The sequence below is a fragment of the Ptychodera flava genome, chromosome 6 (genome assembly GCF_041260155.1).
Source record: "Ptychodera flava strain L36383 chromosome 6, AS_Pfla_20210202, whole genome shotgun sequence".
Lineage (NCBI taxonomy): Eukaryota > Metazoa > Hemichordata > Enteropneusta > Ptychoderidae > Ptychodera > Ptychodera flava.
In genome coordinates this window covers 13579733-13597846 of record NC_091933.1, presented here as the reverse complement: position 1 = coordinate 13597846, position 18114 = coordinate 13579733, and the positions used below count along the sequence as shown (strand labels likewise).

Genomic DNA, 18114 nt, shown 5'->3' with positions numbered 1-18114 from the left:
CGAAGTAGGTCACCGCTGTTGAGAGCGCAATATCGAATAGATTTTCTGAACGTTAACCTTTCTCATTGAGTGCTATGGCCCTGCAATGACTGACGTGGTCGCCTCTCTCACCCATCATTGCTCTAATACTGTGGAAAGTAACAGGGTCTTCGGTCATCAATTTTTAATTGCTGATTTGGATAAATAAATAAATAAATTATACACACGCACAGACACACACAAATATTATATATATATATATATATATATATATATATATATATATATTATATATATATATATATATATATATATATATATATGGTATGTATGTATGTATGTATGTATGGAAACAATCTCTCTGACGTTCAAAGTTATCAACTTGGATATAATGATATGTATTGTACCTTCAAAAAGATATTGCTCATGCATCAAAGATGCTTCAATTTGTTCTACAGGTAACAATCTATCCAAACCGAAAACTCCTTTGTCAATGACAGCTAAACAAAGATAAAGATTCACCCAAGCCAATTTTATTTCATGTAAATGGAAAGATAAAAGAAATTGGATTTCTGAAATGATTATCGTGAAAAGGGCAATACCTTCCACCTGAGTAAGAACACTTGAAGGAACACGTATTGATTTTATTTAACGTTCTTAAAATTTACTTAATTATTCATGGGGAAAATTTATTTTCAACAAAAGTTTGCAAACATTAATCTATTGATTATTCATTCAGTCTTCTGATGAAAACGCTTATATGTTAGTTCCATTATGATTGCATTGGGGTAGATACCACTTTATGAATCTCTGTTGATTAGGTTTGTCAATTGGATCATCAGAATTGCAAAATTATGTGTATTTTCTTTACTGGTCCAGTTAAATGACAGTGACTGAATACCTCACATCGGTGCTGCCGTACAATGTATTTCAAAAGCAGCTGCGTTATATTAAGATTTTTCATATATTAAACAATTACCGAAAGTTATTTGTATTTTGGGAAAAAATAGTTCCATAATTTTAATCAAAAACTTAGAGAACCATTTTATAATACAATTATAATAACTGCGAAAAGCTGATGTTCATAATACATGTAAACAAGTAATGTACAATGTTTATATATAAGCACAAGTAATGTACAATCTCTATGTATAAGTAAATATATTAATAAATAAATGTTCAAGATTTATTTATAATTCACGTAGACATGTCACAGAAAGCACATTTTATATTCAGCAATACAATAGATTGCTGATTTCCCAGAGTTTACCATCCCACACACCTCGCCTACTCACTCAGAGATCCAGTCAAAGCTGTAAACGTCTTCTTCCGCAATTTATGAACAAAGAAAAGCTCATCTCGTAGTTGGCTAGAGTCAGAGTTGTGCAGTCGTCGGACAGGCGTCAAGTGAGAGGCGAAATCAAACGACGAACAACTGGTGAGTTGTTTTCTATGACATTTATTGTGTGACAGAGTAAAAACAGCGAACAGCTTCAGGTGTAATATCTTTGGCTAGTAATGTCCATATTTGTGAATTACTGCAGAAAACTGAAATCGTGCATTATCTGAAGTTCATTGGTAGTGAATTTTCATCGCATACTAGGTAGGTCAATTTTTGAAAAGCTTAAGTTGTGACTTTAAGTTATAAGATGCACGTTTGTGAGGCTTGACTGGATAATTCTTAAACTTAAAATACTGTCTTTTCTATTTTATGATTTATGTTAAATACGATTTTGTTGAAGAATAAGTCAGTGACTACACATAAGCTTAATCCATTAGAATTTTTACACACAAACCTGTATGAGGGATTTAGAGATATACAGTTGAACTAAAAAACATTAATAAATGTAAATCATTGCCTATACTGGCGTCGCACAAAACAAATGCTCCAAGTCGTCTTTAAGGAAGACAGGAGAAGACAGGTTGATATGGAGGATCCCAGGACTTGTAAATAATCTCAATATGCTGTTACCTATTATTGAAAAGCGTTTTTAAACGTTGTTTATCGAAGTTATGTCAAATGAAGATTTCCCCTTCGAAATCTCGATCTCTCTTTTGGCACGTGAAAAAACATCTACACCGTTTTATGTTGCTCCTATTTGATGAGTGCTTACGATCATTTTTTTAATTGCTGATAATATCTGTTACGGTATCAGATGAGTATTTAGTGACCAATCGCACATCAGCCGACTATAGGGCAGCACGGTATGAAAACTTGCGATTTATTTGAACTTGAAGGAATAGCTTACACCATTCCGATAGATTTTTGAAGTTTTGAAAATTTTTGACGACTGCAGACTTAATCTTTCGTCTTCTAACCTTCAGCTGAACCTTGATCTTTCGCATGACTGTATTTTCACTTCTCTGCTAATCAGACAGTTGCTCGTCAAGTGCCTTGCTACAACTGCATATATGACTTGCGCTAATGTGTTCCTCAGGTCACAAAGGTGCGCGAGTTCTGGTTTTGGTAACCAACTATAGCTTCCTTGATGCAATGATTTTGTGACCTTCGAGGTTAGGTTGTAATATCAATGGCAAAGAAATCGATTCCCCATAAAAGGTTTCTGGCAATTCTACTAGATGTGTGAGAGAACTGTCAGGCATTGTTGTGAACAACAATAATTATAGAACTCATCCAAGACACCATGATTACTTCCTGTCTCTATTACAACTGAATCACTTGTTAGCTGTAACGTTTTGAAAGTCTGGAGAGCCAGTGGCAAGTTTAATAAAGCATACTGCCCAGTGAATATGTAGAAAGCTGATCACTTTCACTCACATGTGGAGCAATGCATATTATCGTTAGAGAATTGTTTGGCTAATGAGTGGTCTTGCTTAATTTTTCGAAAATTTTAAATACCATTTCGTACAAATGTAGGAGCTAAAAAGACCTCCATAGCATGTATCTGCGCGAACATACTTGTGGCAGATCACATATCATCTACACCAAACATAAATTATGTATTGGACAATGTTGGCATTGTCAAGCATAAAATGTGTATTGAACAATGTTGGCATAGTCAAAGGATGAATAATAGACACAAAATTAATCCTTGATTTGTATGTTTGGGCTTCTGAACGTCAAAAATTTCTTGGTGACAAAATGATCTATAACGGGAGGAATAAATATCCGTAAGAATAAACTGCGTATTATCAACTGAAGCTACACCAACCAAGGGAGTTTGTTTTTGGCGTATTTTCAACTATCCGATCAAGTTTAGAACAAAAACGTGGACTATTTTTCGATATATTTCTCATACTCCAGTTAATACTTGACTACAGTCGGCACTTAGCGAGTCAATTTACTCCCTTAGCTTACCATGACGGGCGAGAATTCAAGGTAGATTAACACCTTTAAGTTTTTGAGACTTTCACGTGAAGTTTCTACTTTCCATAAAAATAAGAAAATCGCAACACTGTGGAAAAACGTGACATTGTCTTTGTGATATGTAGCACTTCAGTAACATAAAACAATCTTTTTACATACAGTGGATTTCAAAATAGCTTGGAATTACAACGTGCTTGGATGGTTAGAAAAAGTCTCTGGCGATAGAAAATAACGTCAACTGCATTCATTACAAGCGTTCTCCTTCGCTTAAATTTTGCAACAATTTAACACAATACGACTTTCACTGTGTTACAGTCAACATCATCAGTGTTGCTGCACTCCCATTGAAAAACTCACTCGTACACTGACTGCTTGGACATAATTATTTTGCCTTTACCACATTTCCCGTCAATGAAACTGCACAGAACGCTACGATATTTTTTTTCGGTACAGTGTGTACAGGTTGGTACAACAATTGGTATTTCATACACTGAACGTGTTCTGTACGTGAGTTAAATCGTTGCAAAACTATCACAGTAGAACGTTTGTAATGAATGCAGTTGACGCTATTTTCTGTCGCCAGAAACGTTTCTCTAATCACCAAAGCACGTTGTAATTCCAAGCTATTTTGAAATCCACTGTAAGTGCCTCGTCTTTGTATGTACAGATTAGAAAAAAAAACATCAGAAGTAAACCCGCTATGTGCAATTCATATTTAATTCTGATATTTTATTGAGTAAATTATTCGTCGTTGCACTGCCGAAATTTCGTGCCCTTTGTAAGGTATATTTACTTTCTATGGAGGTAGTCGCTGTTGCAAGGCTAGCTTACCGACATGTCAATATGGTATAGATCATAATGGAATATGAATACCCTTTCAAGACACGAAAGATCGTGTAACTTTCAAAAACCTTAGTATTGTAATTTAGTCATGGTCTTTACACATTTAATAAATAAATGCTTATCTCGTATGACTATTTGTCTCGTATTAAAATCTGAATCAACTATACACCCAAATGCATTCAAACGACATATATAATCCACTTATAAAGAATGACAAAATGGATGCTTTGAGCAGAAGTTAAAAGTCTCAGTGATCGCAAGATGTAACCTATGCACTTACAAAACTAACTGTAGTTATCATCTGATTATCACAAGACTTGAGTGGGAAGAGGCGTACATATAGTTTACCGACAAACCACATTACATTTACAATTACATGGAAAACAATCTAGTAAATATGTTCATTGATAATAGCTTGAAATGCTTTTGCAGTACCCGATAATCATCAATGACAGTAGATAGCTAGCTAGATAAATAGATTATAATCATCATGACAGTGTGACAATTATCATGACAATATGTGATAATCATCATGGCAATATGTGATAATCATTATGACAAGATGTGATGATCATCATGAAATTATCTGAAAATTGTTAAGAAAAGGTGTGATAATCTTTATCTTGATTTCTTCAATTTGTATCGTAAGAAATACAAAACAGATGAAGTATTAGATTCAAGGAAATAAGAGGACAGAGCACAATGGGACAATCTCATTCGTAGTATCGCCTGACTCCATTTATCAGTTATGGTTTTGATTCAATCCCCCCTCCCCAATTTCTGATTTCAATGAATGCATTATCACACTGCCCTCTCAAAAAGGATATTAAATATTCGTAAACAAAACAATTCACCCAGTAGAGCTTTTAAAGCATGGAAGGACGTCCATCATTACTGGCAGTATTATAACACTTTCTTGCTGAAGCTCTCTACAGTGCTCTGACAATGAACAACAATAGTGTTTACGAAAGCTTTGGAAAGGCATTTAAATCTAAAGTGTAACATATATTCCGATTTTACTTCCTCACTGGGAATATCACGCCATATAAACTTAGCGACATAATGAAGATGAAAAAACTGCACAAACGACTATCTAAAATGTAACAGGATCTGTAAGTCATTTTTTCGCTCTTGTAATGCTTTTGAAGCTAATATTGTAATTAACGTCTCATTGAAATAAGGGCTAAAGAAACGTTATCATTGCTACAAAACCGACTCTCATCATCGGTAAAAACAAATCGTCCAGAAATGATTTGCATATACGTGAGACGACAAGGTGCTGGTCGTGCGAGCGTACGTGTGTACGTGTACGGCGCTGCGCGCGCGTTGTTCCGTGTGAGCAAGGGAAAATGCGGTCGATGTAAAAGCTTGCATTCACGTTAATGAAGCCAAAGTCCGACCAAGATCTGGTGAGGTAGCTTATTCAATACGTTCTGTCGTTGACATTTCAAAGGGAACGTCATTCAGTTATCATGCAATTTTCTTGTACATCTGTCAACATCAAAGTTCGTATTGTCATATAAGCTTAGTTTCTGTAGACTATCAATTCAGAAGTACCGAGTGTACCCGTGGTTAGAGCAACATGATTTCCTTCGTGTAAGGTGACAATTTTTTGACTCTCGGATTTTGCATGGGCAGTCAAGGTTGATCATTGAAAGTTACTTGTTACCATAACGAAATGGTTCATATTGCTAATGGAAAAGCGCGACACTGTACGTGCTGGACATAATAAAGAGAAGTGGCAGAGAATGCCTTGCGGTAGGGCATGCAATACTGATCACAACATCACTAGAAGGCAATCTAGGTTATTCACTTCACAGCGATGCGGTGGCAAAAATCCATAGTAAAATTTTGACCTCGTCTTTTTCCATACAAACTATTCCACTTCCTTGCTATTACCGAATACAGAAATATGACAGCGTGGAACGTCGTACGCATTGGCTAAATTATGAAGAACTCGTGTATCAGTGATAGCGATCTAGGAGTTATGGTCAATCAACTACTTGATTAATCAATATTGCTGGTGCGACCCGCCAAAGTCCCATTTGTATATATTGTTTTTAAATGAAGTATTTTATCAACGTCCGATGTGAAATTTGTGACTGAGTAGAGACGTCTCCAGGTTGAGAAATATAACTAACGTTCGTCGACGTTTTCGCTAAATAGCTTCTTGTCACTGCCATTGTAAGATCGTGAAGAATACTGGAAAACTATGCTGCGCGTTACGTCTTTTACCTTATGAGCTGCTAACGAGTTATTTGATCTGGGCGATTGAGGCAAGGGTTGATGATCGGTTGAACAAATTAATGAAGGGTAAGGGAGCCGTCATTATTTACGGCCTGGGGGGGGGGTCGGAGGAATTGCTTTCGAAACTCAAAAATTTCGAGTAACCCCCCTGCCAACCATGACGTGTTTGAGTAACCCCCCCTCTCTGCTACAGAAAATTTGAGTGACCCCCCCCCCCCCAAAAAAAGGGAAAGTTAAATATCTATACAGTAAAATGGATTGCTGCTGCGACAGGCCCTGTACAGACCCTGACTACACCCTGTGGTATAGGTCTTTGTCGGAAGGAGGTTCCAATTGCTGTGGCAGGGGCTGATGTACAGATCTGTATCCAGTGCTCTGGTGACATGCAGTTATTCTGTATGATTTTTCTTCAAGAGGGGGAAGATGTGGTGCGAAAGCACCACAAGAGACCGCATAAGCGGTCGCGGGGGAGGTCAGGAGGGGGTGTCCCCCCTCCTGCCATTGGAGCTTTTGAAAATAGAGATTAAATGGTGTTATTTGGTGGCACTTAGGGAGTATTTTTTTCGCATAAAAAACTCAAAGGAAAATAAATTTGAGACAGTATTCCAAAACTTACATTTCATTTCACTGATTTCAACTATATCTTTTGAAACTGAAAAAATAGCGACAGACATACATTTATTCACATTTATTATTTATTATTATTTTCCTGCAATAAAAGATGGGTTTGTTGTCAAGGCATTCAACTGGTTTTAAACTTTATAGCATCAGAATAAGCTTGTTTTACACATTTTCCCCTATCGGTAACCTATACAATGTAGAATATAGAAAGCAGACGTTTCTCATTAATGATCAGGCAAGTATATCAATCTTTAATCAGGAAATACTGAAAAATGTACTCAGTACTAGCCTCTAACATAAGGCTTGCCACGTCGAATAGCTGATCATTCTCGTCTGAAGATCACAATAACGTGAAACACATAGTATAATGAGATTTTAGTTTCTACTTGAAACCACCTGTATTATGATTTATATATATATATATATATATATATATATATATATATATATATATTATGTGTGTGTGTGTGTGTGTGTGTGTGTGTGTGTGTGTGTGTACACAAATACCGGGTATGAATATACATATCTTTACTATTATTGTTGTATTAATTCGTAACTCCACTAAATGCTTCAATACATGTCAACAAAATTGAGTAGCCCCCCTTTCTTGTTCTCCACTTTTGAGCAACCCCCCTTGTAGCTTTCGATTTTTTGAGTGACCCCCCTCAGATTCCTCCGACCCCCCAGGCCATAAATAATGACGGCTCCCTAATATGGATGGCAATTAACAGATATGGACTTTATATAATAGGCACACACTCGACACAGTTAAGGCTTGTAGTATGATAAAAGTTTAATACGTGACATTTATTTATTATTTATTTATTCATAACTTTTAGACGAATAATGCCTGCAGTACCCGGTGGTTCGACTGAAAAATTAGGGAGATTGTTCTAAAAAGAGTCAGTCCAACTGCAAACACAGAAGCAACACGTACAGTGCGGGAACACATCAGGATCACGCATAGATAATTTTATAAAGGAGGCAGTTTAACCAGTACTCTTTGTCTTCTAACACTCTTTATTTAAAATATACCGACGTTTCGCCAACACACAAGTTGCCTTCTTCAGGTTCAAACAGCTTACTGAACTTTAATTTTTAGTCACAGCGCTTTTCAATGTTTTTAAATCACAAGTGATTTTTAATTTCGTTTCTTACTACTATAGGTTTTGTTTTTTCGCTCACTGTAGTTCCAGTTTTTATAAGTATTGTAATTTTCATTTGATTTCGATTTTATCCTCAGTTTACCTTGTACCGGGCTGATTTTTACTTTTGTATGTGCTCACTTTTATTTGTCAGCTTTTACCCTGATGAAGAAGGCAACTTGTGTGTTGCCGAAACGTCGGTGTATTCTAAATAAAGATTATTAGAAGACTAAGAGTACTGGTTGAACTGCCTCCTTAATAAAATTATCTATGAAAAATTGGTTCATGCTTTCGTAACATCCAGACTGGATTACTGTAACAGCTTGCTTTTCGGTTTACCCACAAATGAAATAAGGAAACTACAACTGGTTCAGAACTCCGCTACACGCTTGGTTTCAAAAACTAAGAAATCAGACCACATTCAGCCAGTCCTGCGTAACTTGCATTTGCTTCCTGTTCACAAGCCAATATTAAGACTTTACATTAATTTTACAACTTTTACGGTTGTAATCAATACTGCACCACGCTATTTAAAAGAGCTCTTACGCATTCTCATAGATGGCCGGACCCTTCTGTCCACTTCTGAAGGTGCACTCAGTCTCCATCAGGCTACATCATTTTTAGGATAGCAGAACTTTCTCTACTTGCGTGTCTTGGCTATGGAATAGGCTTCAGCCAAATATTCGATGTTTGAACATTTTTTTAATCACTTATAAGAACACGTCTTTTTAGGGAAAGTTTTTATGCAATTTTTAAACTGTGTTACCGTTTTTATAAATGTCTTTTTTTATAAATGTGTAATGTTATTTCATAAATGTGTACAGCGCCTTGAGATGTCATTTTCACGGCGGGTATTTGTAGTAGGGGATTATCTCCGGGGAGGGGGGTGCTTGTCAGTTTGTCGGAGAAGACCCTAGTAAAGGTGTTCATAAGTATGAAATGTTTGCATAATGGCACACTAATGTATATTTCACTCAAAAAAGACTGTTTATCAGGCCATACAAAATGTACACACTATGCATGCTTGGCATTATTTTGATCTGCTGGATAATATACTGTATATCTAATATTGCAGCCATGTAACAGTCTGAAGTTCATTCGTTCATTTATCATCCCAGTGTACTATATAATTGCTTACTACATCTTATCAAATCAAGATTACACCATGCTGAAAACACCATATTGAAAACACCAAATTCTCTTTGAACAATAACCAACAAAATGTATGAAAACGTTATACCAATAAAGAGTCCAAAACTATAGTAAGACTGTGTTTAAGTCTCATAACTAAGAGAATCAAGGCTTATAGTTACGAGAATTAAAAACTCGTAATTACGAGAATTAAAAACTCGTAATTACGATAATCAAAAACTCATAAATACGCGTTTTGATTCTCGTAATTACGAGTACTAAAATATCGTAATTATGAGGATCGAGAATCAAAATCTTGTAATTACGAGTAATGAAATGAATAGTTTTGGTCATGGAACTTGTTAGGGCCACTGAAGAAGTTCAGTGTGAACTTTATATGAATCCTGACTCGGGTAAAAGTATCACAAACTCGTAGTTGCGCGAATTAAAATCTCGTTGTTTTCTTTACAAAAATTGTACGAATACGCTTTTGTAGTTTTACTCACATCGTTGATCCGATATGATAAGAAAACATGCAACATAAGGGGTCCAGTCAACTGTATTTTAAACACATTATGAAACTGACAACATTTGAAAATTTTCATGTACAGGCAATGATCATCAGTTGACCGAAATATCACCTAGAATGTAAAATATGAGATCACTCGACTTTGTCGAAAATTGCTACAGTATAGGCCTTGTTATCCTTTTCGTGGAAAGACCAAAGCTTATACAATACAGAGCGCAATAAATATTTTTACCACAGTATACTTCTTTCACCTGTCATCACCAGTTTATTCCAAAATATTTCCAAGCCTAATTAATGAACGGTGTCCCTCCTAACGAATCAATTTTATCGACGTGACTTTAGAGGAACTTCGACTTCTAATCATGTCGTCAACGGTACTGATGAAACCTCCGTTCTATTTTGTTGCTCCATTTAGGCCAAGTTCCAAACATAATGAAGTTGCTTAGGACCTTCATTTACATCGCTCTGCTCATTAATAGGCACAGTTGTATTCCAAGAATTTCAACGGAGAGTGGCGACATTGTTGAGGATAACACTACTCATGCGCACATCACTCAAACAGTTTCAGCTTCCCCTACCACAAGTTCAGGAAACAGTGATAGTTATTACGTTCAAGACTTTGTCGCGATTGACAAAGATACGCTGCTATGTCTCTATCCAGGCAGTGACCAAAGACTCGACTCGTGTCTTACGCCGACTGGGTCTATCTGTAACGGTATGAAGACTGCCAAATTACATGAAAAAGAAATCGTCTTGTGTAGTTGCCAACCTCAATGTCTGCTAAGTGAAGACTGTTGTTATGACTTCATGGATGTGTGTATACGTAACAGCGAGAATCCGCCGACTCTGGACGATCTGTGGCCATCTAGTTACTGTCTGTCGAGGCCAGATATGTACGATATTGTGATAATTCATAGATGTCAGAGAGAATGGTCGGATGATGAGTTCAGAAAAAAATGCGAGAAGACTAATGGTAAGAGAACATAATCTTCATTCAGTTAAATATGTCCGTATGATATTCAATTCTCAACATAACGGTGGATATAAGTGGCAACATTCTTTCACATAAGTCGACAGTGACACAGAGGTTTGTAAGGCTAGAGTAAATAGCTAGACTCACCCTTGCTGCAGTTCCGTGGCCCACAACTTTCCACGACGATTTGGAGGCGTCGGAAATATTGGCCGACCATACTAAATCGCCGGAGAGGTTCACTTCAATACCGTTTCCGAATATTTGTGTCGGGTAATATGTGTATGTACGCTATACATATGTATAGCAAAATGGAGCTTTTTGGATCACTTACCGTCTAAGTCAGTCAGTCAGTTCTTCGAGTAATCACAAAATGATACTGACAATGTACATGTCTTTAATCACACTGTTCTTGGTATTGAGTTTGACAGTAGTTGGGCTGGGATTCTAATATTAATAATGCATTCAAGAAAGACCTTAATGAAAGGTCATGTTGTTAGTGTGTAGCGCTATTTTACAAAAACGAATCTACAAACTTCAAAAAAACCAGTAGCGTCGTTTTTAGTGTTGATGTCACAGAGTCGATCAAAACTATTTTGTTCACGTCATAGTTAGCAAATGACATAGATTTTAATTGAGTGTTTGTGGCTGTGCAAACTTTTAAAGTTTTTTATGGTCTTATGCACTTGATTACTGTATTTCAATCAGTTCCGCTGTGTATCCGATATGTATACTTTCAATATCTACGTATGCATGCATGTACGCATGTATGCATACATATATGCATGCATGCATGCATACATGTATGTATTTATGTATGTATGTATGTATGTATATGTAGGTATAGGTAGGTAGGTAGGTAGGTATAGTAGTAAATCTCGCCGTAGAATTGTAAACCAAACGATTAACAAACAATCAAAACAATTTGCGACTGGCATTACAATCACCATACTCAACATGTCGCGCTTCCAAGTCATTACCTTGCTAAAAAAGTAACATGAACGGCTGGTCAAACATGTAATGAAGTGCTTGTGTTAGCCTACACGTATCTTCTCAACGTATGCATAAATGACTTTCTGGAAATCCAAATTCATTTTGTCGATCCTTTTTGTGTTTCAGATACGTCTGTATTAGACCTAACATCGGTGTTCACATTATCTGACCATGACGTGTATCAAAATATTTACTGTGCCGTTTGCAACGGAATCGACCCTTCAGCAGTGCAGTTTTTACCGTTGCAGTGGTCCTGCGACATACCACGACGCACGAAAGCCGAGATATGGCATATACTGAGACAACACAACATTTCGTCAGCGATTGCAACGGTCCAGAAGATTCCAGACTGTAAACTCACAGTTGGCGTCCCCAATGACGTCCAGGAAAAGTTGCCAATTTGTGTGAATTACATAAAAGAATGCCCATCAGACTTTGGGGATCTAAATTTGGTCCATCGATGTCAAAATTTCACGGCAAATGTTCAAGTTGGTTCAGCGACATCTATTAGATTTGCTCTGCGCTTTTACAAGAGTATTCATTGCGCACTTTGTAATGAACCACAAGTCAACCTTTCCGAAATTGTCTGCGGCATACCTGCAGATTACACAGGTTTCAAACGACTTCCCTCATTTAATGTTCTCTTCGATTTCACCGCTCAAGGATTTCAACGAGTCTTTGCATATGGAGACTACTTCACAGAACAATGGAACTGTGACCACGATGAAATGTTTGACATATTTTTAGAAAAGTGTGTAAAGAAAATCCGTTATCAGCAAAGTGAATTTGAAAACCGGGCGTCTATTGTCAACACAAGATCAATGTCCCGTGATATGATATCCTGGTATATTTTATTGACTTTTCACATTTCCTTTCCATCGCAAAACGTCCGTCCTGCCTTGACTGAATTTGAAAGGAACGTGACGCAATTCATACGCAGATCATTATCACTAAATAAGACGATCAGTATTTCTGAATCGGAATTACAATATTTTAGCGCACACCATGCAACGATTACACTTAAAGTCGACGTGGAATCCACCTCCATCGTCTTTACGGAAGAAATTTTGCCATCAGCGTGTATGAGAACATGGGCTGACTCAGAATCAGAAGTGTCAATGATTGGTGCTGAGATTCAATCTGTAACCTTTGAACTGCCGAATGGTAATTGTAGTAACATGACGGATAGAGTCACACTCAAAGGCAGCATTTTTGAGTACAATAACGAAACCTTGAACGAAGATGAGGTGGCTAATATTACATGGCACCCCGTGTTCACTTTTTCACATTTTATGTCCAAATCATGCTTTTATGAACGAGAAAGTTCCAACTTGCAAAACATCGCTATTGAAATGGTGATGTGTATTTCTAAAAGCGATGAAGATGACGAAACGCCGTTTACATGTGCAAATGGGGTAATTTTGAAACTTGCCGCAGACGACTTCGAAATAACAGAAGGTATTCTTGTTGTTGATTCATCTATTTATCCAGAGGATCAGTTTGTCCTATCCGATGATCAGTCCTACGCTTATATATGTCATATCAATCAAAAGGTAGCGTCTTTTTGGAACACAAGTTCAAAGACAAAACTAAAACAGCTTTTAACTCTTATAGGTTGTATTTTATCCATCATCTGTTTGGTCGTCTCAATCATCACGATATGTGCATTTAAACAAATGAGAACCCGCCCTGGTAAGATTATCTTGAATTTTGCAATAGCTCTTGTCACAGCCCAATTGTTATTTATTACAGTGATGGACGTAGTTCATATTCCTTGGTTGTGTAAGATAACTGCTATTTTCTCTCACTATTTTTGGCTTTCTGCGTTCTGTTGGATGAGTGTCATGGCAACTGACATCATTTACATGCGTACTCAGTTGACGGGACATATCTCTGGAGATGGGAAAGTGTTCGTCTATTACTGTCTCTATGCCTGGCTTTTACCGTTTGTGTTCGTTGGAATCTGTGTCATAATGGATTATTTTGCACCAAATAATTTTCAGATTGGTTACAGTGAAGGTCCTGTATGTTGGATTGGTCGGCTTACTTCCTTAGTCGTTACTTTTCTGGTCCCCGTTGGTCTGATTCTGCTCTACAACACTGTCTGCTTTCTGTACACCATTTGGTCGATGTTCACATCCGAAAGGAAAATGAAACATCACCGTCAGAAATCATACACAACTAAGCACGTGATATTCTCTATAAAAATGTCAACTGTTATGGGACTGACTTGGATTATTGGGTTTCTCGATGGATTCCTACAGAGCGGTGTCTTAGATTATATCTTTATAGTTGCGAATACCTTACAAGGAGTTTTCATTTTCTTAGCGTTCTTGATGCGCTTGCGCACAGCCGATCTATACTATAATGCCTGTTGCAAGAAAGTAAAAGAGAATCAGACCGTATGTGACATGCACCATTTTACCGATAAATAGACTATTTAATCGGTACGGTCATTAGTACCGACGAGCTGGTGCTTGACAATTTTCTTTTAGATCTGAAAGCTAACAGAGCCAGAAAGGGCCAACAGCGTAGTATTTTTAAGACTTCAGGACCAACTTCACCACAATAACCCTCGTAAAACTAGAGGGTGACATAATGAACCATGATTGTGCGTGTTTTATCCATCTTTTGTTGCTGTACTAAATAATGGTAGAGGAATTTCAGAGTTCACAATTAGACTGAGAGGCCGAGCCTTGGTGGTGGTTTGCGGCATTGCCTGTTGGCCTAATGTTCTTTCCCATGGCTTATCCTAGCAATGTTAAGACGGTCTGGTAGTCAGCCAACGAAATTCAAAGTACGTGTATGTTGTCGAAAGTCTTTCGAGGCAGACGTTCCGATTTGTGTGTTTTCTTGAAAATAAAGTTTATTAATTAGTAAAAAGGATAACAGTATTTGTTGTTTCCCTTAAGAAAACGCAAATAAGTTTTTCATGAATCTTTTCTTGTCAGTCAGTTTGTTGCATTTTCATTTTTATGTAGACATCTGTAATACAATTTTAAAGTGGCAAATGTACACCTTGATAATTGTTTGTATAGTATTGTAAAGCGTCATTTCAATCACGTTATTTAAAACTGTTTTGCCCACTTTGCGGGGTTTGCTTTTAATTTCAGTAATGAAAAGGTGTAGTCGAGGATATGTGTAGTTTGAATTACCAAAACAAAGTATAGTAAGTGTAAGTATTTTTTTCTGTACTAAAGCACTCGATGTTTGGGTACGATCGTTAAAATGTGAGCAGTTAAAAAGTGGTGAAATTTGAGAATGTCTTGAAATCATGAAGTAAGAGAGATTCAATGCCTCATGGCAAAGTTTTGATAGTGAATACTCTTGCATTATCCCACCTTTTATATCCAGCATCGATAACTGTGGTACCAGAATATGTCATTAAAACAGGTTAATTTACAATGATATTGCAAAGGATATCGGAAAACTGGCCAAAAATGTGTTAACTGTGTCATTACATGAAGGAGGCTGTAATATGCCATTCTTTAAGGATGTACGATCGGTAAAATTAAAAGTAATGTCATTTCTCTAAATTGTCAATTTTTTGGATTCTCCTTTGTAAGTATTATCAAAATATGTGATAAAATATAGGGGTCACCGTGCTCGTTTTTGAGATAAATGACCATGAATTTTGCCATTTGTGAGAAAAAATGCTGAGTCAGCATTTTTTCACCAATGCATTTTCTATGGACGAAATAATTCAATGCTGTTTATCTCAAAATTTAGCGCGGTGACCATATAATTTTATTTGATCAGTATTATTTATTTCTCTAGACTGAGCTTTGTGCAAATTTTCATGAAAATGACATTAGTAGAAATTGATTTTCCAGCAAATTTCAATGTAATCCTATGGGAAGTGACAAATTCCACGCGCGCGTACCGCTCGTACATCCTTAAATGGAAAGTGATTGCACTTATGTTTATGTGGATTGTATGCTGGACTGATGGGTTGTAATGCTGTTGGAAGAATTACCCTTTTTATTTGATTCCTGTTCGGATTCTTCAATTTTTATGGATGTATTCTCAAATACTATCATTTTTCCACTGAGCCTATTGTATCAAGATTGTCTTTTTATCGACATGGTTTGAAAGCATCGAACTTATAAACCATCCTTGAATGACGTAAACGTTACTCATATACCATTTTGTGAAACTTTAAATATTATATCTGTGTTAATGTAAAACGTAGTGTAGAATACATAGAAATTTAGAATAAGAAAGTGCATTTTATGAAAATGAAGACAGGAGATTATATAGATTTCTAGTAAGTTGTGTCATGCCAGTACTTTGAGCTGGCAATATGAGTGAGGACAAATCATCGATAGGAAGGGTGTTTGGACTTTAGCTCATAGAGTTACAAATGAGAACGATGAGCATTTAATTGGAAATCCTTGCATGAGAAATGTATAAATAATATAAAACTGTATCTTTGGAAAATGAGAGATAATACATTTTACAGGTTTTTTTAATGTACAAGACACAACTCATCATCGCCATTTTGACTGTCGCCAAAAAAGTATGGGGAATTGTAGAAAACATAGGGCATTGGCTATTTAACTTACATCAAGCTTTGAGTTGGCAGAATATTGTACTTGGGATTGAAATGAATCATTAATTTGAAAAGATGAATCTGGTTATTTTGATAGCAAAATTGTCTATTTACAAATTTCATTGTCTGGAATTACGTGAGTCTCAATTGCGAAACTCGGTACATGATGAGCTAGAGCTGAGGATAGTAACTTTGTTTAGTTTTAACGTCTGTATGTGTATATGTTGCTGTGGCAACTTATGATGTAACTTTTCCATAAGTGATAATAAATAGGTGTCATTCATGGACAAACATTGTATTTTTTTCTGTGTGGTTGCGCCTGATGATTATCCATCAGTGGAAAATTATCTTGCCTTAGACGCAGCATTTGCAGAGTTTCATAGTATTTTACAAAAAGAGACAGAAGAATGCCTTATTAGAGCAAGAGCCAGTTAGATGTAAAAAGAATGAAAAGCGCAAACTAGTTCTCAGCTAGAAAGATGAATTAGCACTAAAAAAAATATTTTGAAACTTACAGAATGCGAATGAAATCACTGACTTAGACACTATTTTGAATGAAGACATTAGAATTTTGAACAGGGAAAAACCACAGGCTATTAGCTTTGACGATTTTACAAAAAAAATGTTTAACTACCCGAGCCAGCCAAACACAAATGAATAGCCCTGAAGGTTTTTTTTTCTGACGAAGAATGCCGCCGGGTGTTTGTTCAAATAAATAAGATCATGACACCTGGATACGATAGTTTTACCATTGAAGTTTACCGTGTATGATGGATATTACTGGATGAGATGATTATTGATTCGTCAAACAGTGCCTTTAACGATGGGAGTTTGTCAAATTCACAGCACTGAGGTGTTATAACATCGCTCAAGAAGAAAATTCAAAGTAAAATTTAGTTGCCAATGCGGCAATAATTGGAAAAATATAAGGTTGAATGCCATTTACTTGTTCGAATAATAAAATCTGTCAGTATATGAATTCATCACAATAAAACGAGTTGTGTGATTGTGTTATGTAAAACTTTGAGGATGTAAATACAAGCATGAGAGAGGGATCTTTTAAGCCACATAGGCTTAATGAAAGACCAGATGAAAATAATTCTACTGACAATGATTACAAGAAATTGAGTATAACTCACTATCTTTTATTGAGTAAAAGAAGCAAAACATATAAGGATTAAAATAGAAAAAACACATGCATTTTTCGACTGCAATAAAAGTTAGAGAAAGTTAAACGTGTGAAGTGTAACTTTGTAATTATTCCTCTGCGGTATGAGTGAATGATTCTAGATGGATTGTTTTGTAGGTCTGTTATGCCTTTCAAATTGTAAATAAGTAATGATGTGACAAGGTCAATGTAAGTGACTTTGGTGTGATTGACATCAAAGGCTTTTCAATTCTATGCTTGTGTATCATATTCAAGTTGTTTTGTTTGAAAGGACATCTTTCATAATCGCTTGTACAAATCTTGGACGCAAATACCGCAAGCTATAATTGATAATTCAATAATCAGCTTTTACAACTCGATTTCTAACAGTAGTGACTCCTTAAGTCCAAAACTACGGAAAAACATTCTAAATGACATGTTACAATTAAATAAATTGTATCTGACAATGCTTCAAATCATTTTGAGATAAATAGTCATACATTTGTAAAAAAAAAGTAATTGAAATATTTTAAGTCTAAAACTTAGAATGGAAGCAAAAATGTGCAAAACAGGTGTTTATCATTAATAAAACAATAATTTGAATATTTTAAATTTAAAACTTGGAATGG

The 18114-nt window shown here is 36.1% G+C and overlaps 1 protein-coding gene across 2 annotated transcripts; it reads left to right on the top strand.

The window, feature by feature from the left end:
- Positions 1-1269: 1269 nt before the first annotated feature.
- LOC139134889 (uncharacterized) lies at positions 1270-16636 on the top strand. 2 transcript variants are annotated; one of them, XM_070701968.1, is made up of 3 exons: positions 1270-1417; positions 10239-10796; positions 11913-16636. In XM_070701968.1, exons 2-3 carry the CDS (start codon positions 10256-10258, stop codon positions 14219-14221), a joined length of 2850 nt encoding a protein of 949 aa, XP_070558069.1. In that variant the 5' UTR covers positions 1270-1417; positions 10239-10255; the 3' UTR covers positions 14222-16636. The 2 variants fall into 2 exon arrangements, with proteins under 2 accessions (XP_070558069.1, XP_070558071.1); XM_070701970.1 differs by lacking the exon at positions 1270-1417 and adding an exon at positions 1443-1582.
- The last annotated feature ends 1478 nt before the right edge of the window (positions 16637-18114 follow it).

What these genes read in the sequence shown, in the direction of transcription:
- LOC139134889 (XM_070701968.1), top strand. Translation starts at nt 10,256, where the DNA reads ATGAAGTTGCTTAGGACCTTCATTTACATCGCTCTGCTCATTAATAGG. An exon ending in AAAATGCGAGAAGACTAATG is followed by an intron (nt 10,797 to 11,912) that starts GTAAGAGAACAT and finishes TTTGTGTTTCAG; the next exon opens with ATACGTCTGTATTAGACCTA.